Source organism: Parasteatoda tepidariorum, chromosome 7 (assembly GCF_982258835.1).
Source record: "Parasteatoda tepidariorum strain Cologne lab strain chromosome 7, Ptep-v5.0, whole genome shotgun sequence".
Lineage (NCBI taxonomy): Eukaryota > Metazoa > Arthropoda > Arachnida > Araneae > Theridiidae > Parasteatoda > Parasteatoda tepidariorum.
In genome coordinates this window covers 54,409,089-54,433,628 of record NC_141761.1, presented here as the reverse complement: position 1 = coordinate 54,433,628, position 24,540 = coordinate 54,409,089, and the positions used below count along the sequence as shown (strand labels likewise).

Here is a 24,540-nt window from a genome sequence, read left to right as displayed (position 1 = left end):
TTTCACAAAACTTCTTTAAATACAAAATTTTTTATTAAAAATTTACTTGAAAGTTACCAAAATGTAAAAAATAATAAAATGTAGTACATTGATTTTTTTTACATTTCACTCAAGTTCTGTTAAGTTCCTTAATTATTGTCACTTTCTTCGTGTCATTACATGAATCCATTATTTTTATTTTTATACCTTAGTTGGTTCGACATCAATATAAGGCAACATGTGTACACTTCTAAAAATTGGACAATTTTGATAAATAAAAAGACCATCCCTGCTAAGCACTTGGACTTATGATTCGTTTTTTATCATCACAGTGGCCAGTTAATCGAGTACAAATGCAGATATGGCAACAATGGTTTAAAACAGAAATAAATTCGATAAATAATGTCACAATCATTTGAAATTTGAATTTTAAAAAAATTCGACACAAATTAAAACCGTTGTATTTTTCATGCTCACATTTTGTATCATTTTCCTGAACATAGAGGGAGCTAGTTACAAATAAAAACACTTAAAAATGCTAACACTTATAGCTAGTTACTAATAAAATTCTTATAATATAACAAGTAAACACTTACTTAATTATTCTGTGTTACAAACTCAAAAGAATATTATTGATATATATATATAGCAATAAATTTCATAAACGAAATTGAATAGCTATTTTCATAGGCATAAGGAAGGAAGCAAAATATTCTTTGAATACATTATCTTGGGCTGAAATGGATAGATACTGAAAACAACAAAAAAGTGATATTTAAGATACCGGTATATTACTTTAATCAATAGCAGCAGGCGTTTCCCATGATATTAAATATGATTAGAAAACATTTAAAATAAGCAAGTAAAGTATTACAAGTTTATCACCTTATTTCCACTTTTCGACAAATAACTATGAAGTCTGGTCTGTATCTTTTTGGCTTTTTGGCCGTTGCTTTTTCTGATGTTATTCATCTAAGTCCCGAGGAAGCAGAAGGTAATATTATATTTTAGTACTTACTCTTATTTTTTATGATAGTAAACCTTATTGAAATTTTTATTCATATGACCATCGGCATTGATGGTAGTCTTTAAAAGCAAAATAAACGGTATCTCAATCTTCATATTTTCTAATAAATAAGTAAAACACTAAAAATGTTTTTAAACTTTTGGGAAAACTTAAAACGATTGCTGTAGAACAATGTGGTACATAAAATCTTTCCTATTTTATAAAGATAATATAAAAATTAATAATGAAAACTATTTTGTTTGCTACAAAAACTATCAGGGGTAACGTCGAAATTTTGGACTGAAATTGCGAATAAATTATTTAAATCATTTTTAAAATTAAAAACTATTTTAAAACTCAATTCTATCGGAAAAGTTTTGGATTCTGAAGAATAAATTTAGAATTTAAATTTTCTGATCACGTTAAATAATGTTGCATTTGATTTTATAAATGGGTTTTTTAATTAACAAGACTGATGAATGAATACAAATATAGTGTATTTACGGATAATAACAACACATATGAAGAACAGATACATTGTAAAGTAAACTTATTCAAACACAGATACTCTAATGTAGCCTCTTTTATCTATCCTACGATTTCACAATTTCATCTCATACTGTGGCAAAAAACAACGTAAATAACGCACATATGAAAGTATATAAATTTACTTGATGTATTTTCATTAGTGAAAGTGCTTTATTAATTGTGCTACATCCAATTTAGCATTTGCTTTAATCTACATAGCATGAAGTATACCGTATCCTTTATTGGATTCATTTCATATGTTATCAAGAACATTTTCAAGAACATTTCAGTCTCGCTATTACGGTTTTGACTAGTTTCCATGGAAACAGTCTGGTGCATAATTATCCTAACTCCGCAGAATAGGTTATAACTTACTGAGTACAATTTATGTATTTACCTAACTAATATACGCATAAACATCAAACCTTTGTCACAATATTTTTGTTTGAATAATATTTTTTTATTTGGATAATATTGTTAGTTGAATAATATCTTATATTTGAATATAAGAAATTTATCCTTAATCATTTAAACACTATTATCTAACAAACAAAATTTTTATTATCAATCATCAAAATTGTTTTTTCTACCTGCGTGTAGAAGTTAAATTGTTGGATTGAAAATAATGTGTAAATTTCTTTTTATAATCAGTTTAAATGGGAAATTTATAATATTTTAGTTGCAATTGAATTTTTTTTGGATTGTGTAAGATGAATTAAACAGATATAATTAAAATAATCCTTAATTAAAATAATAAATATTTTTTTTCATATAAATATAATTTTGGAAATACTTTTTTAAGTTCCCATATCTTATTTTTGAAATTTCTCAAGACTGATAAACGGTGAAGAAAGAACTTTTATTGAGATTATAATTTTCTTAAGATTCTATAAATTTTTATGACAGTAAAACTAAAGTTATGGATAATTTTATTGATTATTTATTATTTTTCATTTAAGCGTATTGTAAGTAGCAGTAAATTTAATTAATCATCAACGAAATAATTTTATTACTACACATTTTATTTAACATGCATATAACTTTTAAATAATTTATTTATAGTTAACAGATAATTAAATTTATCGACGGAAATAAACCAGTTTCAAATTGAAATTATAAATTTAAATACAAAGTTATTTCAAAATATGGAGCATCACTAATATCATTATTTATGCTGAAAAGTGCAATTAAATTTATTATTTCAAATCAATTTAAAACAAATCGCTTAAGAATAGTAAAAAAGAAACTCTTTCTTTTCCTTATTGCACGTAAATAAAACTATTTTGTTTAAATTTTGGAACATTTAAATAGTTTTAAAAAATTTCTGAGAAAATATTTTTTTCATTAACTGACCATCTCTGATTATACACATAACCGTTAGTGATTAAAAGACACGTGTATATTCATAAAATAAACCGATGAAATTTTCCTGACATGTATGAATTACATATACCTACAAATCAAAAAAAAAACTCTGTTAAAATTACCGCCATGTATGGTAATGAAATTTCTGGTAAATCTCTGGTAATAAGAATCAAAATATATGGTATTTAAACCATTCATTGGGTTTTCGTTGATATGGAAAGAACTTACTTGAAATTCTGTTTTTTACAATTATAATTCTTATTACAACACATTTAATAAAAAATTAAAGAAATAAGAAGTAAATTTGACCGAATGAATGATTTTCATGACCTATCATAAAGTATTATGATAAAACTACAAAATTTAAAAAATTTTATTCACATATTAAAAAACTATTGTTCACATTGTACCAAAATCATTACCAAAGCGCTTTGGTAAACAGTACCCAGATTTTAGTGTCCCCATAGAGTCAGAAACATTGTAAATTTTACCACATTCTGGTAGTTTTGACTTTACTTTTTTTACTTGACTTTACTTTATCACGTTGATTTCATCCACAAATTTTTTATTTTTTAATTTTTTTCCCTCTAATAACTATTGTATTGGATTATTATGACCTCAACAAAGATAAATTATCATTCTCGGCTATAAAAGCAGAAATACCTAATTTATACAAATGGAACGAATCAGTAATATCCATGTTTAAATATTTAATCTGGTTAAATAAATTATAGTGGAGATTCAGCAAAAGATCAAATAAAACAAAAATGACAACTCAATTAATGAATATTATATTTCAGAGGCAAGATTAGCTTTGCAAAATCCTGATTTGTACGAAGGTGACATAGTTGGTATTGAGGGACCCTTTGTGAGTATTATTTACATTAAAAATGAAACCTTCATGATTGCAAAAAAAACTAGTTTTTATTTTTAATTATTTGTATGCATCATCTTTCTATTTAAAAACTGAAGTAGCATAAAAATTGAAATATAGTGTCTTTACTTGAGATTTCAATTGTTTTTATAATGGGAAAGGATCACTTTTAAATCTTAATTCTTAAATCTAGCTTTGTTTATAAACTATTTTTTAAGGTTGTGAAAGGTTATATAAATAATAAGATTTTCTCAAAAAAAAGTGTTTGATAAAATAACTTTTTTTTATTTATATAATATGCTAAAAAAACATTTTAATTTTAGTAGTAACTGACTATATTTCATTTTCCTTTAATTAAATATAATCAGTATTTTACTGAAGAAAAGTCATTTTGTTATTATTTCAATTGATTTTACAATAAAAGATAACGTCTGTAAAATTAAATTTCCATTCTTGGATCTTATACAAATTATTTTTACTTTACAAAAGATTTCTTAAAAAATGTTTTTTCTTTAGGAAAGGTATTGAATTAAATATCTTAATTTTATTCAATTCTATAAATAAAATATTTTAATTTTATACGCCATTGATTATATTTTATTATCCTTTAATTAAATAAATCAGTATTGTGCTGAAAAGAGTAGTTTTCCGCTTATTTCGATTAATTTTATGATGAGAGATAACCATTTATAAGTATATAAATAAATCGTTCATAATTTTTAAATATATTTCAGTTTTAAAGCTACAACATAAATCTTGGCAAATACAGACTTTTTTAACAGATTATCATATTCCTTTTATATAAGTTATGAACAATACTATTTCACTTGTATTTTTATTTGATATGAAAATGAATTTTGCAATTGAAAAATTATTTCCTTATATTAAATTCCGCATGAGACACCATGAAGGAAGAAAACGCTAATTTAGAACAATTGAATTTCCTTGATAATTTATAACATTTATTTGTAACGTTTTAAAATAATTACATTCATTGCGCAACTCTAAGAAAATTGAAATTTATTTAGGATCCCGAACGAAGTGCCATCGTTGGATCTAATTTTAGATGGCCAAATGCAACTGTGCCATATGCCGTTGATTCATCTCTAGGTAATTTGCTTTATGATAATTTTAAGATTAATAATAATTTTATTCACTCTTATAACACTTTCAATCAATTAGTCTTAAAAAGTTGTATTTTTTATAAACTGAATATAATTACGAGTTGATTTGATAAATTCTGAAAACCATGAAGAATTTGTTACTTTTTTATAAATTAGAAGGATGTTGTGTTTTCGTACTCCACGATTACCAATTCGCACGATTGATATGCAAACATCATTTTTAAATTATCCACTGAGGAAGAGCTGTTTGTTTCATCAAAATTAACAAAGAATAAGTTCCAGAAAAGATTGACTTTCCATTCGTCTATCATAGTAGTAAAAAAATGCATTTGCTATAAAATCTTATTTCGTAATTTTCAAAGTAGAAGTATAAGTATAAAAAAGTAGATAATAATAAGTAGAATATACAATAGTAGAATAACAATAAGTAGAAGTATAAAAAATTATTTCGATTATGTATATATTTTTTTAAGCTTTTAGTTCTTATTTTATATTCAGTATATAAACAGCATAAATTATTCGAAAATAGATTTATAGATTTATATAGAATTCATATAAAATAAAAAAATTTTCGTCATTTTTATATTTAAAACTAGCTGTACATCCTTTCTACGTATGGGTATAAGAAAAAAGTAAATTATCAATATAAAAGTATTAAACAGCGCTACAAAATGATGCTCGAAGATTCCCAGCACATTAAATAAAGCAAAAATATTTTTTTTTATTTTTTATTTTCAACCTTTCCTTGAAGATTTTGCATTCTTAAATTATTCAATTCGCATTTTTATTAGTTTACAGCAAAGTTAGTTTTATTAGGTAGCAAAATGAACCGCATGATAATCAAAATTAACGACAATGAAACGATTTTCTTCTATTCGAGGGATTATAAAAACCTCGTTCCACAATAAGTTTATAAAAACTACACAATATTGGTTCAATTTTAATAGGTACCTTACATATCATTGGTTAACAATGTGGGCGCTACTTCCCATTTATGGGTGCTGATGACTTTTTACTATATAGAAGAATTTTTATTAACGATCGAGTGCATTTTAAAATTAATAATTTTATTTGTACCGAAAAATCAATACATATTTAACTCTGTGGAAATTATATATCTCATAAAAGCAGTTATTAATTATTCAGAAATATATTGCGAAAAGTATTACTTACCAATTTTATCAGGAAAATAACAATATTCTACACAAATGACTGTACGCTTGAAAGTTTGAGGAGATTTTGTTTTCCTCTTACAAGATTCAAACTTTTTTTTGAATTTTTCGCAAATTATTTTATATTTTTTTATTCATCATCAACGTTACAATAGTTTTGAATGTAAGAGCTATTTGCTGTAAAAAAGTTTGCTGAAGAAAAGTTGAATTATAAAATTATAGGTCAATGTCAATTTTCAATAAATTAACCGTATGAGTGAAAGGGTAGTGTATCGAAGATAAAGAATGTAATTAAAAATGTTAATTGATTAATAAATGTTGAATAGGGGTTAAAAAAAATTGTTTTTCAAACTGGATGGTAAGTCAAAAAAGGTCGGGAACTTATGATGTATGCAAGTATAATCATCTTTTACCATAGTACTAATGTTTAATTTTTTTTTATTTTATAACCGGTGTTGATCAGCTGACCAAATTATAAATTTGTAATGTTCATCTCCGCAAGCTCGTAATTTGAAAACAACTCAGAAGAGAAGGCAGCTCCTGGATCAGCTATTGGAACAAACTGACTTCCGTGGGAGACTTTTTTCAAGGGAACTAACCAGCATAAACAGAACTGTTATTTGTAAAGAAAAACCACAAAAACAATTCCACGTTTACAGTGGTTTGCATGTGAAATGGTACCAATATTAATATAATATGGTACATATTACAACAGCACCAACTCCATACTAGTCTATTCAATTACTAGAATTAATTAAGCTGATTTCCTATGAATTTAAATTATTTAGTTTCACAGCAGATGATTTTAAAAGCGCAACTAGAAACAAAATAAATTCGTGGTTCAAATGACTTTAAAAATACAAACGCAATGATATAGCCTTCCCATGTCATGTCATCCTTGTTGAACCTTGCTGAATCCTGACATGTCGAATTAGATTGGTGTAATATTAAGGATCATAAAATGTTTTTTTTTGTTGATTAAATAGAGCTTAAGGCTGGAAACTACCACTGATCTTAACATATTTAAAAAAAATCACATACAGTCAAATTTATTAATGGTCATCTTTAACGTCATTTAAGTCATTTTTTAAACGTTTCGCCTGAATGGACTTAGATTTATGAATGATTTTAGGATCTGGGACTGAAATCGCAATCTCTGTCCGAATTTCAGGACACTAGCACGAATGGCTTTGAAGTTATATAAGAGGCACACAGACATAAAAACCTAAACTCTTTCCTTTTTTTTTATTATAGAATGACATGCAGTAAAAATTTGATTTTGTTATTTTTTCAAATAATCATCGATATAATTTTTCATGTGTCTAAAGCAATGGGTGGTGCTATGTAATAAAGATGTTATAATTCTTTTTCTAAGAAAAAATTAAAAGGCGCAACTGGGTGAATTTTACACGTCTGAAATTATTTGTTACGACCAGAAAAATGTTAATTTATTTAATACAAATGTTGTACAAAATAGTATTTTATAAATCTTTTTTTACAGAAAAACTTAAACTAATTCACTTCAAATGCTAGTTACCGTTTTCTTAATCTCAAAAACTTTTTTTTCTAGTTCATTCAAACCAAAGTCTAGCCCCTTATTTTGAAGTGCTTTAGTTTGAAAATATTATGTAAATAAACTCTAAAAGTACTTTACATAATTCTGAATAAATGTCCACATCATTTTCCATTGAAATTATACTATAAACTAATTTATACTTCATTTACGCAACGATTTCTATGATATTCATTTAACCTTTCTCTTACGGTGCTTAGCATAGTGAAGCCATTCTGGTTTACTTATTGTACCAGCTGTAAACAATATGTTAAATTATATATATGGGGATTTTTGATACTTTGGATGTGGGAAGAAAGAATTGTTTTTGACTTTGTCATGAAAATTCTCACACATTTTTAAATGTAAGAAATTCTATAAAATCTTTGAAAAGGCACAGAAAAGATTTATCTTAGTTGTTAAAGAATTTAAACAACCATCAAACCAAATATTCGAGAATCTTAGTCTTATAGGACCATTATCATGTTAGGTTCTTTCATCATCATGTCAAGACAAGCTCAAATCACCTGATAACCACCACTCAGCCTGTATTGAAACTGCATAAATTTGTGCAAACCTCAGCAGCTATCCAGATTGAGCATACATTTAACTGCCCAAACAGACCTAGGTCGATTGGACCAAGATCGAGGTATTCGAATTCTTCCATCCACCCTTTTAAGACTTATGCTAAATCAATATTGAATCCCATGATAAGTCATTATTATAGTTGATCGAAATCAAATTTATGATTAATTATATTGCTTAAAATGTTTCATTTTTAAAATTTGATGACATTGTTCCATTACGCCCATTTCAATTAATTTATTCTTTGCTTATGAAGGTAACAGACTTGAACTTATTCAGGCAGGAATGGATGAATATCACAAACATACTTGTGTGAAGTTTGTTCGCAGGACAAACGAGCCAGACTATGTCAGACTGTTTCACGGAATTGGGTGAGATCTTCCTTTTTTATTTTCTTAAACTAACAGGAGGATTTTTAATGTACATTATAAGAAAACTGTACTTATTTTTAATTAATATTTCGTTACTGCAGAAATGAATTAAAATTGAAATCTACCTAATTGCTGTTCAATAAACCAATTGTTTTATAAAAAGAGTTAATTTTCAGCTACTACTAAAATAATCAAGATCACAAATGAAAAATTCCAGCAATGAAATAAAGGATTTTTCAATTAAGGAGTGTATAGGTTAGACTTTGGCGTAAGCAAATTAAAAATACATTTTTAATATTAAACTGGTTTCCATTCCGATAATGGCTCGTTTCTTAAACAAAAGAAAAAAAATTAACTATATAAGAATTAAATGAATTACAATACAATTACATCCGAAAAAGAAATTTGCCTTTAATCATTTTCATCTCAAATTTTAATCTTTGGTTCAGATTTTAAAAAACCTTTTACTTGCTGCTCTATCTGACTTATGATATGTTTGCATGTCTCTGTGGAGTTTCAATCGTTCGTTTAGCATGTGGGAAATTGCTAACTGGAGCGAAGACTAGACAATCGAAACTAGAATGACGAAATTAGCCAAACCGACCTCAAGGAGTTGGCCCTCATAGAAGGAAGATCACGGTTTCAAATCCCGGTTCTGTCCGTCCTTGTGCTGTTGGAGTGACGATAATACACTTACATAGTGCCCACGAAGAAATAATTAACAATGGCTAACAACATGTGGAGTCAAACAAATGATTGAGGAAATATTGCTTTACTTTTCACGAAATTCGTTTTCTTACACATCTTAAAGTATTGATAGTTATTTCGTCATTTTGACGATTTGTTCATTTAGGGCATGTGCCAGGAAACAGTTTCGTCAAAGAAAATTTCGTAAAATTTGGGTGTAAATTTTTTACAGCGTAAATACCATTAAAAGTTATCCAGTTAAAAGTTATTTATTTTTTTCTTTCATTTTAGAAGTACAATTTATCCTTATCATTTTTTTTAAAAAAATGATTAAATATACTCCTAAATCACTGCTTGTAGAGTATATTTTTTAAAGTTTGTCAAAAATAAAATTATAACAATATACATATTGTTAGTCTCAAAAAAATATTTAAGCTTAGAAAAAAACAAAAGCGCAAATGAAATCTTACATATCATTACTGCGAAGCAGAACTGAAATAATTACAGCATGCTTTATTTCTGTAGGAAACACCTTTAAGTTCATCATTTAATCAAACTTGTTTTTAATTTTCAGTTCCTTTTTCTTAAACAATGAAGTTTTCTTTAGCGACTTCATGTTTTCTTCTATGTATATTAACTTTTATTTTTAATGTTTGGTAAATTTTTTAATTCAATTTTGAAAAAGGATTATAAAAGGACATGCAACATTCGTTGCTTATGAAACATCCCGCTGAAACATAAATTAATATGTGCAGTTCAAAGAGACAGTTAATATGAACGATTATTGAAATTCATTATTGAAAATATAACCTTCAGTTCTTTAAATATAACCTTCCTATCTTACTTTATTATCTTGTCTCTAAAAAATAGGTGTTATTCTCAAGTGGGTAGAGTAGGTGGTCCACAGGATTTGTCTCTTGGTCGAGGATGCCACCAGGTTGGCACTGTTGTTCACGAGTTGGGACATGCCCTTGGATTCTACCACGAGCAAAGCAGATCAGACAGAGATTCATATTTGATTCTCTATCTCGAAAATGCATACGTGAGTAAGTATTAGAATGTTTGGTTGTTTTGGGTTTCTTTTTAATTATTTTATTTATTTATTTTTTCTTTGTAGAAACAATAAATTGTCATTGCCAAGAGTTAAATAAAGTAACAAAGTAATAAAGAGCTAGATTACTTAATAAATTAATACATGAATTAAAGATATTTAATTAAATTATAGCTCATGAATTTTAATGTCTTTCATATAAATACTCAAAGAATAATTTGTTACAAAACAATTGAGCCTAGATGGTCTAATGGTTACAACGCTGAACTGCTGTTGCAACGGAGCAGGGTTTGATCCCTGATGGAGGCTTGAAGTACACCCAATTTCAGATCGGTGGGTGGTAGCTCAGTTGAAAAATATAAGGTAATGCGCAATAATGAAATAATAAAGCTTGTGCGCAATGCTGATTACAATACCGTTGGTCATGAAATTGTGAAGCCTATTCCCCATGACCCTCTGATCTGCAATAGGCAGTTATGGGAATGATTTATTTACAGAAAAATAATACTAGATTCATGTTTAGTGACAGGTTAAATTCTAGGTTAAAATTAAAATTGTGAGTGTTCATATTAATTATTCATTAAAATTCATCAAAATTTAAGGAAATCTTTATGCTATTATTGCTAAAATGATTTAAATTTTAAATTGTAATTAAAAAAACGAAATTAAAAAAATTATTTTAAACATTAAAAAGAAAAAATATTACCTTTATTTAATAAAAATTTTAAAAAAATATTTTACTATTTATATATTTTTCATTTATTCATTTTTTTTAAGTTTTAATAAAATTATGGACATTTCCTTAAAAAAATATATTGAATGTAAAAAGTAATGTCCATATAGTTTTTAATTTTTCAAACTTTTGGGTTACCAAAGAAGTTATTTTTATTACTTCATCTATTAGTAGTTAAATACATGTATCATTAATGAAATTTTGTTAACGTATTTAATGTAAACAATTATAGCTTTAAATGTTTACCTTTTTTTCCATGCAGGTGCGCAATATAACTTTTTCAAGCTAAGTCCATACCAAAACATTTTGTACAATGACTTCGACTATGATTCCATTATGATCTACGGCAACACAGCTTTCTCTAAGAATGGACAAAACACCATGGAGGCCAGAAACGGGCAGGCGTTGATAGACCCTTACACCAAGACAGAAATGTCCAAAAGTGATATAGAAAGAGTAAATGCAATGTACAAATGTTAAAAATGTTTCAAACTGTAAAGGAAATAAAACTGTTAAGTAATAAAATAAGAAAAAAAAACATTTTTATTATTTCTTCATAATTTATAATTTTTTTAATAAAAATAATTGAAAAGGGAAAAAGAACAGTACATGGTAAATGGGATTTTTTGCAAGTAATATCTATAAAATTTTCTTTAATCTCTTTTACCTTTTTCAATCTATATATTTTTTTCAAACTCTCCTTAAATATACTTTTAAAAAAATTACTTACTTGAAAAATTGCACTTAAAGTGAATTACTTTTAACGCGCAATTGAACATTGAAAAACTTATACTTCTTATATAACATTAACAGTTCCACATCTGCACGAGTAGGTATTTCAATGCTTTGTTACAGTGTTGATAATTTCAGTATTACAGAGATCAAACGAAAGAGTTATATAAATTGAATATGTTAAGGACAGGTGGCATTACAGACAACAAGTTAGCCACCTTCGTACTCTATTGTGAATGGAATTTTCTTAAATTTCATGGGATTAAGTGTCTGTAAGGAAGTATGTTTTCAAGATAAATGACTACCATATTGATTCGTATATCTTGTTAGTAATCCTTTCTAATTGGTTCAAGAAATCAGTTTACTTTTTTAATTTCGTTTTATAATATTTTTTTCTTTCATTCTAAGTCTATAACTTTTATAGCTTATTTTATTTTCTTAAATTTATTAGTTACTTACGTATATATTTAGTTCCAGAAAACGCAAATCGGTATAGATAATTGAAGATGCCTGTGCATTGTACTAGTTTCATAAAAAAGAAACTTAACTGATAACGGGAACTACTTTTAAAGTGTGCAAATCCTCCCTTCACTTCGAGTTAACGTTAGACTGCTTAAATACAAAAGGAAATTTTTTATCGTTTACTCATTTTTAGTTCGAGAATTGTCTATTCCAGCTGTTTTAAGAATGTGAGCCGTGTCACCTGGTAAATCAACTGTAACCTGGTATTAATAAAACCAAAATATACGGAATTCAAATAGTTTATTTTGGTAGTTTTTCCAATCATATGTTAACCGGAAATTCTGGTTTTCAAAATTAGTTATTATTACCACACATTTAGTAAAAAATACAAAATTAAAAGAAAAAAATTAAACGAATAAATGTTTTTTTAAGGTATTATTATAAGATTACCAAATTTTAGAATATTTACCAAATTGTGTTAAATATTATAAAACCATATTTTATTATTAATTTCAACAAACTCATAACCAAAGTGAAAATTACCGAGCTTTTTGGTGCTCCCATAAAGTCTAAAACACGGTACGTTTTGCAACATTCTGATAGTATTGATAATATTTTTCTTTCTCTCTGCGTAGAGTTGGTGAAAGTTGTTTCCAGTTTGAAGTTTAAACTTAATCTTTTATTAGTAATCTGTCACTATTCAGGTAAATAGTTTCAAGGATGAGTTGATAAAATTTTGAATATGCTCAAGATGTAGGTATCATTCCCTAAAAAGACAAAGTATAAGGTCTCTCATTTCCGTTACTTCCAACCAGAGTAAAATTCGGTTTTTAGCAGTTGTTCCAAAGTTCAAGTATTGTTCGAAAATAAATATTAAAAAAATGAGATCTGCATAAAGCTTTATCCGATGATTTACAAAGTTAGATAAGGAGTAGGAAGCTCACACATTATCTTAAGCAAGTTAAAAATCTAATTATTTTGTATTTTCCCTTATATTATTAATAATAACATAAATATATAATCTTAGAAACTTGTTTAACACTTCGACAGTTTTCTGTTATCATACCCCACTCCTACACTATGCTGACGACTACATAAAAGAAAATTTTTATAAATGATTTTTTTTGTTCAGTAAGTTTACTACACATCAAAAATAATAAATTGAAGAAAAAAAACTTGTATTTCGATGTCACCCGTTTTACCGTATTTGTGAAAAACTAAAATATGTAACTCAAAAATAAATATTATTGAAATTTCATAACCGCAATATATTTGCCTACACTTCCATATCCACTTTTTACAAAGTTTTGTTTTAATAAAATTTGACCTGTAGATTACAATGAAAGCTCAACTTGGGTAAAAAAAATTATGTTATTTAATTCATGTTAACACTGGTAATCCAGGCGAATTTTACATTTATAAACTTGAGTTTTTAAGACACCAATTGCTTAAATAACTTTAATTCAAGTTTATAAAATTGAAATGATCAAGCAGTTTTAGTCAATTTGAAACGTTAAGACTCGAGAACGGTTAATATTTATTATTCATATTCCGCGACTTCCAAAACATTAACTAGAACTATTTTTATACAATATCCTAATCAGCAACAGCAGGGTGGTTTCCCATAATCGATTGTAAAATCGCGCTGAAAAGAAGATAATTTAATAACCCATATCTACACTAACTTAATTACGAAGTTCAAATTCACGCTGAAACACCATGAATATTATTCTGTTCTTCGCAAGTTTACTGTCTGTTTCTTTAGCGGCTATTGTTCAGCTGAGTCCAGAAGATGAAGAAGGTAATGATATTTTGGTTCTGAGGTATACTTGAGTTCTCAATTGTAATAAATTAGCTTAAATAAATATATTTTTTAAATTTAAATTGGAGCAACTGCTTTTTACTTTAAAAATAGTAAATTCTAAAACACAGATATTTTATTTAATTTCGTTAATGGACGGCATGTCTCATGGTTTATAATTTGAAGTAACAAAATGTCTTGTTTTCCCATGTTTGTAGCTAAAAACTAGCTCAATATAAAAAATAAGCCAGATCAATTTAGGGTAAAAGATACCGGCACTTAGAGTACCGGTACTTTATGATGTATCATAATTCTAACTGGAATAATTACCGTAAATTTACCAAATCACTCTAATTAAATATCATTTTCTAGATTACGATTATTAGTAAATGCTTTTATTAGTACTTAAATTGAAAATAAAAGAAGAAAATAAACTTGAACGATTATGTTTTTATCAAGGAAAAAATGCATAGTAGGTGTATAGATACGTATTAAAATAAATGATAGCATTAAATACTATTAGTATTGAAAAATCACTTTTCTGAGAATGCTTAATGTAAGTACTTTCTCATAATAGAATGAAAATTTATCCCTAAAACAAAAATTGGAACAACTTACCTTTCCTTTATGAACAACTTACCTGCAAACTAACGCATGTTATGCAGGAAAACTTTTACCCACTTTACCTTAGTAGCTTCACAGTTATTATTCCGTTTACTAAATAACTAATTTTAAAAATTTTATTAAAAATATTACTTCTGCCAAAATTAAATAATAAAATTATTCTAAAATGTATTAGAGTCGAATTTACGCACATTTTAAAGGTTTTTTTAGTCGAAAATAGTTAACATCAAAACATTAATAAATGTGTTAATTAATTTACATAAAAATAAATAAATTAATATTTATGTATTATTATGCATTATTTTGTTTAACAAATTAATTACATTTCATTTGCAGAATTATAAATTTTTCCATTCTAATTTTTTCTTTCTTCATTTCATATCCTTGAGTATTTTCTTTATAATTTATTAAACTATTAATAGCATAGTAGGAACAATGCTTAAAAATTATAACTTTATTTCTTCAACCAGTGTTCGGTTTTTATTGTAAATATCAAAGGTTCTCTAATGTTCCATGTTTTGAAACTGTTCTCTTGTGTTTCATAATGGGAAAAAATATGATCAAAACAACCAGAATATGGCAGAATTTACCGTGTTTCTGGCTTTATTGTAACACCAAAATGATTTGGTGCTTTGGTAATAGATTTGGTGAAGTTAATAATAGAATATGGTTTTATAATATGTGATAAAATTTGATAAATGTTGTAAGATTTGGTAATCTTATCATGATACCTTAGAGCAGTGGTGCGCAAACTAGGGGTCGCGACCCCTGTGGGGGTCGCCAAATTTTTATGAAATGCATTATCCCTGCATGCTGCATACTATACAGTGTACATATAAAGAGTGAAGCGCCGTCACTCACAGTTTAATTGCAATTTCATGCTGTCCACTCTTTCTTTGACCGTAATGCGTAATGTATTCTCTATCTGGCTATCCGTGGAAAAACAATATCCCGTTTTATGCAAGAATGCCATCAGAGTGTTAATACAATTTGCATCAACGTATTTATGTGAAACTGGATTTAGCAAACTAGTTTCAATAAAAACTAAATACCGCTCGCGTTTAAACCCTGAAGATGATATGCGAATTGCAATTAGCAACATACATCCAAACATCGATGAGATAATTAGAAACTTGCAGCCACATACATTTCATTAAAGGGCAATTAATGATTTTTGTGTTATACAAAAAGTATTTTCTTAAAATTATAAATAAAATTAATATGAGTCAAATATGATGATGTTTTTATTCGATGAAACGAAAGAAATGCTCAAAATATACATCGTATTTGTGAACATTTATCTCTAGGGGTCGCCAAAAATTTTCTCTCTACAAAAGGGGTCGCAGTCGAAAAAAGTTTGCGCACCACTGCCTTAGAGCATGACATAAAATTTATTTATTCGATAAATTTAATTTTCTTTTGTTTTGTTTTTTTAAAAGTGCGTTAATGAGAAATATTCCTGTGAAAGCATTAGCTTAATAATGGGAAGAATTTTTTTTCTCCGTGTAGGTAAAAAATATTTTATGAGTAATTTTGATGCATATAACAGCTGCACTAAAAGCACACAATTCTATGATAGATATTGAGTAAATTGGTTTTTACATGGCCCCTCAAAGGTATAAGTACACCAGAAAGTAGCTTGATTGTGATAAATTTTAAATATCATTAGTTGTCTAGAGCAAAAGCATAACGTCAAATCATACTGAATGCAGGTAATCTTTGTTTCGATGGGATACATTCTTAAATATGTGTTTTACTTGGTAAAGAAAATGTAACGGCAAGAAATAATAATAAATTTTAAAAAAATACTTTGGAATCATTTTAGTTTTATTATTTGAGTTGGTATTGATTTCACTGATTCTATACATATTGATACTATCAACACATAGTAGTTTTTTTATTAGTGTTTACTTCCTACCCCTGAAGTATTAAATTTTCTTGATCTTAGCAAAGATAAATTATTGTTCGACTATACAACATGAAGAAACTGAGATAAAACAAAAACTGCGAATTCTCGATTTATGTAAATGGAAACAATATCCACGAATTATGTTTGAATATTTTACCTGGAAAATAAGATTAGACCTGACAACACAATTAATTATTACTATATTTCAGTGGCAAGAGCAGCTTTGCAAAATCCTGACTTGTTCGAAGGTGACATAGCTGGTATTGATGGACGCTTCGTAAGTATTATTTTTATATGAAACTTTCTTAGTTGCTAGAAAAAAATAGATTTCATAATTAGTTATTTATTATTATTAGTTATTAGCGCTTGCGTCGTCTTTCTATCTAAAAACTGAAGTAACATAACATTGAAATATTGTGTCTTTACATGAGATTTCAACTGATTTTACAATGAGAAATTATCGCTTATAAAAATGAATCCTTGCAACTAGTTTTTTGAGCAAACTGTTTTTTTTCCGATGAGAAAAATGACATAAATAATGTATTTTTCTCCAGGAAAGGTATTAAATAAAATACCTTAATTTAATTCAATAGTATACTAATATGAACATTATAATTTTATTTGTAATTTGCTATATTTTTTTATCTTCAATTAAATGAAATCAGTATTTCACTGAAGAAAAATGATTTCGCTTTCAATTGCATTGATTTTACAATGAAAGATAATCGTTTATAAAGTTAAAACATTATACCAAATTTCTCTTTTGTTTGAATCATTATTTACCTTTTGTAAGATAACAAAAAAATGCATTTTCTTTAGAAACAGTATTGAATTAAATTAAATATCTTAAATTTACTTAATTGAATATCTTAAATTCATAAAATGATATGTTAAAAATATTATAATGTTATAATTAAATGATTATATTTCATTATCTTTCAATTATTAGAAAAGTCTTTGAAATCCCTTCCTTGTTAGGATGTTTATATTTAATAGCATTTTCATTCTGCATTGTTTCATAAGAAATTTAAAAGTTAAAATTATTTCCCTTCTAAATCAAATAAATATCTCTTAATTAATTATAATTAAGTCCATCAGCGAAATTAAATTTAAATCAAAGAAAATGGGAGGTTTCCCGGTAAACGGTGGGTAGTGGGATTAAATGAATGTAATTTTTAGAATCAAGAGATTATTTTACGCAAGAATTATCAAAAAATTGTATCAGGGAGCTTTTTCCAAATTCAGCGCAGTATAATTTAAAAATTTTGCAAATTTAATTGGTACAACCCTTTAAGAGATATTTTTTTAACCTAAAATTAGAAAATAAATTGAATTGTATGAAATGCATTTCAATTCTAAAGTTACAATGTAAATATTATTGAAAGTATTGAAAGTCTTGCGGCCTTGCGGAATTTTGTTTTTAATGTAAATTTGTAAATTTTTCTCCTTTTGTTTTTTTACTTACAACTGTAAGCCTCATGCTATACTTTGTGGTGCATGAGGAGTTTTAAGTCGTTTAAATAAAAAATAAATAAAAAAATAAATGTAAATATTAGCAAAAATAAATGTAAATGTAAATATATCAAATATCTCTAGCTCATTGCATTTTTGTTTTTAAAAAAATAATGAACGAAATTATTTTACGTGCATTTTTATCTGATACGAAAAAGAAAAGGAACTGCACAAATGAAAAAGTGATTCTTAATGGTAAATTTCAGTATAAAGCATTAAGTATTTAATCTTAAGTATTTATTATATCAATTGTACCTCATTTTGTTAATTAGCTTAGAGGTATGCTACTTACAATTGTTACTTAGCTTAAAACACTAGTTTATTACGATTCTTTTTTTTTCAAATAGCATTTTTAAATTATTGGAATTATTACGTGATTTTGAGAAAATTGAAATAATTTTTTTAGGACTCTGAACGAAGTGCTATCGTTGGATCTCATTTCAGATGGCCAAATGCAACTGTACCATATGTGATTGATTCATCGTTAGGTAATAATGCAATATTTACATGCTGATAGTTGTGAGAGGAATTTTATTAAATAATAATTTCCTTTTCCATTAAAACAAACATCAAAAAGTTTATTGAAAAAGTATTCTTTCATGAACTGAATATAATGACGAAATGACCTCTGTTTGCCTCACTCACTAATCCCTGCGATTACTATGCAAATATCATTTTTATAATATTTATTGAGGTTAGTTAGATTTTTTCATCAAAATTTAAAAAGAAAATGATTTTTTTACTCTATTAACACAGAATATGTAGTTGCTTCATCGTAATACGTAGTTGATTCATCGTTAGGTAATAATGCAATATTTACATGCTGATAGTTGTAAGATGAATTTTATTAAAAAATAATTTCATTTTCCATTAAAACAAACCTCAAAAAGTTTATTGAAAAAGTATTTTTTCATGAACTGAATATAATGACGAGATGACCTCTGTTTGCCTCACTCACTAATCCTCACGATTACTATGCAAATATCATTTTTATAATATTTATTGAGGTTAGTTAGATTTTTTCATCGAAGTTTAAAAAGAAAATGATCTTTTTTTACTTTATTTACTCAGAATTAATTTTAAAGATGAAGTTACAAAAAAGAAAGACTAAGCTCTAAGCCAAAAAATTAGAAACCTGAAATACATGCTTCAAACACTGCACAAATATTTAATTTTATTTTATAATCGGCCAATCCAATTCTGAGCTTGCGACTCTCAATGTTAAACTCTATTTCCCTTTAATTTTGAATCCAACCCAGAATACAAGGGAACTCCAGCAACAAGCAGTGTGATATACTTGCCTTCATGGATGACTCTTTGATGAAACTAAGTCACAGTTGAGTTACGAGTACCGCAGACGGTTGACGGCAAGGGAATTTTAACATTAATATATTCTAATTTATATAGTGCTATATCCGAGTCACCACGGGTCACGTCGCTAACATTTTATTTTATAACCAGCGCTGATCAACCCACCCAATTCTAAGCTCACGATTGTCGATGTTTAACTCCGTAGCTTTGTAATTTTAATTTCAACCCTAAAGATAAGGGGCTGCTAGATCAAGTATTGGGACAAACTGGCTTTGTCCCTTTTTTATTGAACTAACCCGCATTTGCGCTTCATCGTGGCGAAAAACACGAAAACCTTCTATGGTGACGACAAGGAAATTCTAACCGATGATCCGTCTACCACTGAGGATATTTCAAGTCATCACTGTGCTCGGTGCGAGCCGGGAGTAGAATTCAAAACTGTTTCACCTCATTGGGAGGCACATTTTCTATCCCGTGAGCCCCTGCGGCTCACGACACTAATGCTAGTATAATACTTTATGCTTTGTTTACACCAAGATTTTAATTTTATTCATTTAAATTACATTCATGGTAGTTTTTGATAATTTGGATATAAGAAGAATGATAAACTATCAACTTTGACATGATAAACTTCACACTCGTTTTTTAAAAAAAGAGTTATTTTTCTACAATTAATAATAATATAATAATATATAATTTTATTGATTAAATTATTTACAAAAAATTAAATTAATAAATAAAATAAAAACTAAATATAATTAAATAAATATAATTGTCAAGGACTTTATAATAAAGAAACAACTATATTTTTATGATGGTGTATTTTCTGAACTTCTATTTTAGATTTCGTGTTAAATATGTTTCAAAATAATGTCTTTAAGAGAAAATCGTAAAGAAATTAAAATACCAGATTTTGTATATCTGAACAGAAATATATAGTTTATAAGTTTGAAATTAGCACTCAAAAATTTCTCTTTCAAAAATTTGCAATTAATTTAAAAGTAAATTAAAAGTATTATCAATTAAATTATTTATTAATAATTATTAGTAATTATTTATTAGTATTATTAGTAATTATTAATTAAAAGTACTAAAGATTTTAATCAATTTTATTTTACAATTTTGAAAGTAAACTGCAAACATTCGTTCACTGTCACATTCGTTCAAGCTAAATATTCAATAATCTTAGTCGAATAGGTGCTTAATAGACAGCTATCACGTCATGTGTTTTACATGATTTGAGTAGTTCAATGCACATGATAGCGCATACTCAGCCCACATAAATCTTACATAAATTTCTCTATTTCAACAACTATTTAACCTAGATTGAACCTACCCTTAACTGCCCAAACCAATTTCGGTTTTCTCATTGCATGCACTTGTAAAACCTATATTAAGTCAGTATTATTGCTGATCGTTACAAAATTCATAGTTAATTGTTATCAGCGTTTTTTTTAATTTGATTAAATTGCTCCACAAGGTTAATTTAAAGTCATTTAAATTTTTCTTTATGAAGGTAACAAACTTAAAGTTATTCAGGAAGGAATTGATGATTATCACAAACACACTTGCGTGAAGTTCGTTTACAGAACAAATGAGCATGACTACGTCAGGATGTTTTTTGGAAATGGGTAAGATTATCTTTGTTATTTTTTATTTATATTAATGGGAGAACATTCATTGGGTTCTAAAAACACTCTACTTATTTTTAACTTATATTTCGTGACTTCACAACAGAATATTAACTCTTAAGAATTGGAATAATGTTCCCCTTTAATAAAGTTCAATAAACCTGTTGTTTACTAGAAAAGCAATAATCTTCCATACTAACCAAAATAAATGAGATCATAAGTGAAAATCTTCAGTTATAAAATAGAATATCTTTCAATTAACGATTATATATTTTGGAATGTGGTTTAGGCAAATTAAAAATGAACTTTTAATATTAAGCTGCTTTTAAATCTAATAGCAGCTGTCTAATACCATACTGTTTTTTGTTTTTAATAAAGGTAAAAATATTCACCAATTACAAGAATAAGAATTAGTTGGATCGCATTCAAATTCCATCTGACAAATAAATTTGTTTTTAATCATTTTAATTTCCAATTTATGGTTTTTATTTTTAACAATGATGATTTCCAATGCAATTGCATGTTATTATGGGATTTCTGTCGCCTCTTAGCAAGTGAATATTATCAGAAATTATCCAGATTATTTGCACTTTCTTTTATTAAGAAATTATGATTTTTTTTCCGTATAATTTTAAAAAATCTATCAGATATGCAGGGTGTCCACTAATCACTGTTTTTAGATTTTGCTTTAGATTTAATTTTTAAAAAAAAAATTTAAATGATTAACAATATATACGCTGGTAGTCGAAAAAAAGTATTAAAATGCTGGAAAAGAAACAAAAATGCTAACGGAAGTTCAGCAGATCGTTGAAGAGGTAAAACGGAGCTGAATTCGTTACAACATATTTCATTTCTGGAGGAAGCGCCTCTAAGTTCATTAATTAATTTCAGCCCCACTTTCTTAAGCAGCGATACGACAAGTTACTAAAGTTATTTCATTTCTTCTTCTTCCATAAACATCAAATTGGGACTCTTAATGCGAGGTTAGTTTTGAATTCAATATTTCAAAAAAAATTAAAAATACTTGTTACATTCATAGATTATGAAACGTCTTGCAAACAGCATACCTTGATTTTTAAAGTCTGGTAATGTAAAAAATGTTGTAGAGCAAAAGTAAAATATTTTTTCTTATTTTACTCAAAGAGCATTTTATCTTAATTCTGATTTTTAAAAAAATAGGTGCTATTCTCAAGTTGGTACAGTTGGTGGTTCACAAGATTTATCTCTTGGTCAAGGATGCCACTATGCGGGTACAGTTGTTCATGAGTTGGGACACGCCCTTGGGTTCTACCACGAGCAGAGCAGATCAGACAGAGATTCATATTTGAACATCTATCTCGAAAACGCATTCGCGAGTGAGTATTTGCAATTTTGATTAAAATTATTTTGGGTTTCTTCTTAATTATCTTTTTTTTACTAGTAGGATAAATAAATTGTCGTTGCTTGAAGTTGATCATCATGTAATAGTTATCCATTCAATATTTCCATTATTATTTCAAAGCGCAAAAAATATTTCGACTTAGTGTTTGCGACGATGAATTGACATTGTAAAATAGTGGGATTCGATCCCAGAGTTCTGCTACAAGCTCCACCCACCTTGTGGTCAATGAATTCGGGGAAATGTGACGGCATGCTGACTACAGTATTACAATCATGCCTTCAATCATGAAATTGTGGAGCCTCAACAACATTGACCTCTTAATATACAATGAGCTGTTGTGATAATGCATTTTCTACAGAGCAATTAAAACATTTCTTTTAAATATATCGTTGAACTTTAAATCAAATTTAAAGGTATACGGGTTCATATTAATTGCTTAATAGAATTCACCTCAATTACCATTATTATAATTTTTACAAAAAGTGTATTTTGTACAATTATTACCAACAATAGTTATATTTCAAACTGCAGTTTTATAGAAAGTTAACAAATGCTTAAATTTAAATGAATAGAAAAAAAACATTTTTATTAAAATATTTTACTTTTTCATAATTCTTTTCTTTTGATTAAATTATCGAAACTTCTTAAAATGAATAATTTCGGTTAGAAAAATATTTAATTTTTCAAACTTTTGATCTACCTAAATACTTATTTTTATTAATTTAAAACTTTTTTTTCTGTTGTCAAATCTATGAATAATCAATTAAATTTTTTGGCATACTAAATGTAATCACAACTAAAGCTTTTAATATTTACTTTTCTCTATACAGGTGCGCAATTTAACTTTTTCAAGCTTGATCCATACCAAAACATTTTGTACAATGAATTCGACTATGATTCCATTATGATCTACGGAAACACAGCATTCTCTAAGAACGGACAAAACACCATGGAGGCTATGAACGGACAGCGATTGTTAGACCCCTATAACAAGAGAGGAATGACCAAAAGTGATATCGATAGAATCAATGCAATGTACAATTGTTAAAAATTCTTACAACTGTACAAGAAATGTTAACTAACAAAATAAAAATATATATTTTTATTATTTTTGCATAATTTATAATTTTTTTTATAAAAGCAATTGAAAACGAAAATAAAAAAAAACAATAAATGGGATTTGGTGCAACTACATATGAGAAAATTAACCCTAATCTCTTCTACTTTATTTCTATCCATATAAATTTTTTAAACATTCATTAAATATAGTTTATTTTATAAAAAGAAATAAAATATGTAAGAATAATATAATAGACATTTATTAATTGTCCTACCTTTTCCATTTCTGGAAGAATTATCTGCTCCAGAAGTTTTAAGTTTGTTATTTACAGAGGTTTTGCTGCAAATTATATATAGTTTCAAGTTCAATATGAATTATTTAATAGTAACTTATTGACATTATTCAAAAGGAAGGATAGTTTCGAGAAAGAGTTGTTAGAATTTTGAATATATTCAAGAAATGAGAGAATCGTGAGAAGAGGAAAAACTATATTTTAATTTTACTTTTTTTAATTAATTTAAGCAAGCCGATTTTAATCATGCCAAATCTTGAGATTTATAGAAATGCAGTAAATTTAACATATATAAAATAGAATAGTGTATGATCGTAGATTGTTTTTCTGGAATACTGATTATAAAATCTCAAAGGTATAGTTTTGGACGGAAAATCTTATGAGAAATTGGACAAACTCTCATTAGGCCATTTTTAATATATGTGGGTGGTGATATTTTACATTTCAGTGTTTTGAAATCTACTGAAAGTGCAATAAATGTTAATTTCCTAATTTATGTGAGAAAAATATTCTTGCTTAACACTTTTATAAATTTCTGTTAATATACCCTTGTCTCTACCCACACCATGCTGACGGTCACAATAGACGAAGTTTCTTACAAATTAATGTTTTCGTTCATTAAGTTAACGATAAATAGAAATTGGAAATTAAAAAAAAATACTTATATTTTGATGCATTGCATCTTATCGTATTTTTAAAAATGTAAAATAGTACACTAGTACACACAAAAAGAAATGCTACACAATTTCTATAAGCGCAATATATTTGATTTTATATCCATCCTCTTTTTACACAGTT

The 24,540-nt window shown here is 27.0% G+C and overlaps 2 protein-coding genes across 2 annotated transcripts; both read left to right on the top strand.

Moving 5' to 3' along the window:
* Positions 1 to 814: 814 nt before the first annotated feature.
* On the top strand, positions 815 to 11,565 carry LOC107446539 (astacin-like metalloprotease toxin 5). The gene is made up of 6 exons (XM_016061215.5): positions 815 to 973; positions 3,679 to 3,746; positions 4,781 to 4,862; positions 8,442 to 8,556; positions 10,114 to 10,289; positions 11,290 to 11,565. The coding sequence occupies exons 1-6, from the start codon at positions 892 to 894 to the stop codon at positions 11,505 to 11,507; spliced, it is 741 nt and encodes a 246-aa protein (XP_015916701.3). The 5' UTR covers positions 815 to 891; the 3' UTR covers positions 11,508 to 11,565.
* A 2,295-nt stretch (positions 11,566 to 13,860) lies between these two features.
* LOC107446534 (astacin-like metalloprotease toxin 5) lies at positions 13,861 to 23,495 on the top strand. Its single transcript, XM_016061210.4, has 6 exons — positions 13,861 to 14,022; positions 16,765 to 16,832; positions 18,474 to 18,555; positions 20,895 to 21,009; positions 22,189 to 22,364; positions 23,221 to 23,495. Exons 1-6 carry the CDS (start codon positions 13,941 to 13,943, stop codon positions 23,436 to 23,438), a joined length of 741 nt encoding a protein of 246 aa, XP_015916696.3. The 5' UTR covers positions 13,861 to 13,940; the 3' UTR covers positions 23,439 to 23,495.
* The last annotated feature ends 1,045 nt before the right edge of the window (positions 23,496 to 24,540 follow it).

What these genes read in the sequence shown, in the direction of transcription:
- LOC107446534 (XM_016061210.4), top strand. Translation starts at nt 13,941, where the DNA reads ATGAATATTATTCTGTTCTTCGCAAGTTTACTGTCTGTTTCTTTAGCG. An exon ending in GAGTCCAGAAGATGAAGAAG is followed by an intron (nt 14,023 to 16,764) that starts GTAATGATATTT and finishes ACTATATTTCAG; the next exon opens with TGGCAAGAGCAGCTTTGCAA. An exon ending in CTGGTATTGATGGACGCTTC is followed by an intron (nt 16,833 to 18,473) that starts GTAAGTATTATT and finishes TAATTTTTTTAG; the next exon opens with GACTCTGAACGAAGTGCTAT.
- LOC107446539 (XM_016061215.5), top strand. Translation starts at nt 892, where the DNA reads ATGAAGTCTGGTCTGTATCTTTTTGGCTTTTTGGCCGTTGCTTTTTCT. An exon ending in AAGTCCCGAGGAAGCAGAAG is followed by an intron (nt 974 to 3,678) that starts GTAATATTATAT and finishes ATTATATTTCAG; the next exon opens with AGGCAAGATTAGCTTTGCAA. An exon ending in TCTCGAAAATGCATACGTGA is followed by an intron (nt 10,290 to 11,289) that starts GTAAGTATTAGA and finishes TTTTCCATGCAG; the next exon opens with GTGCGCAATATAACTTTTTC.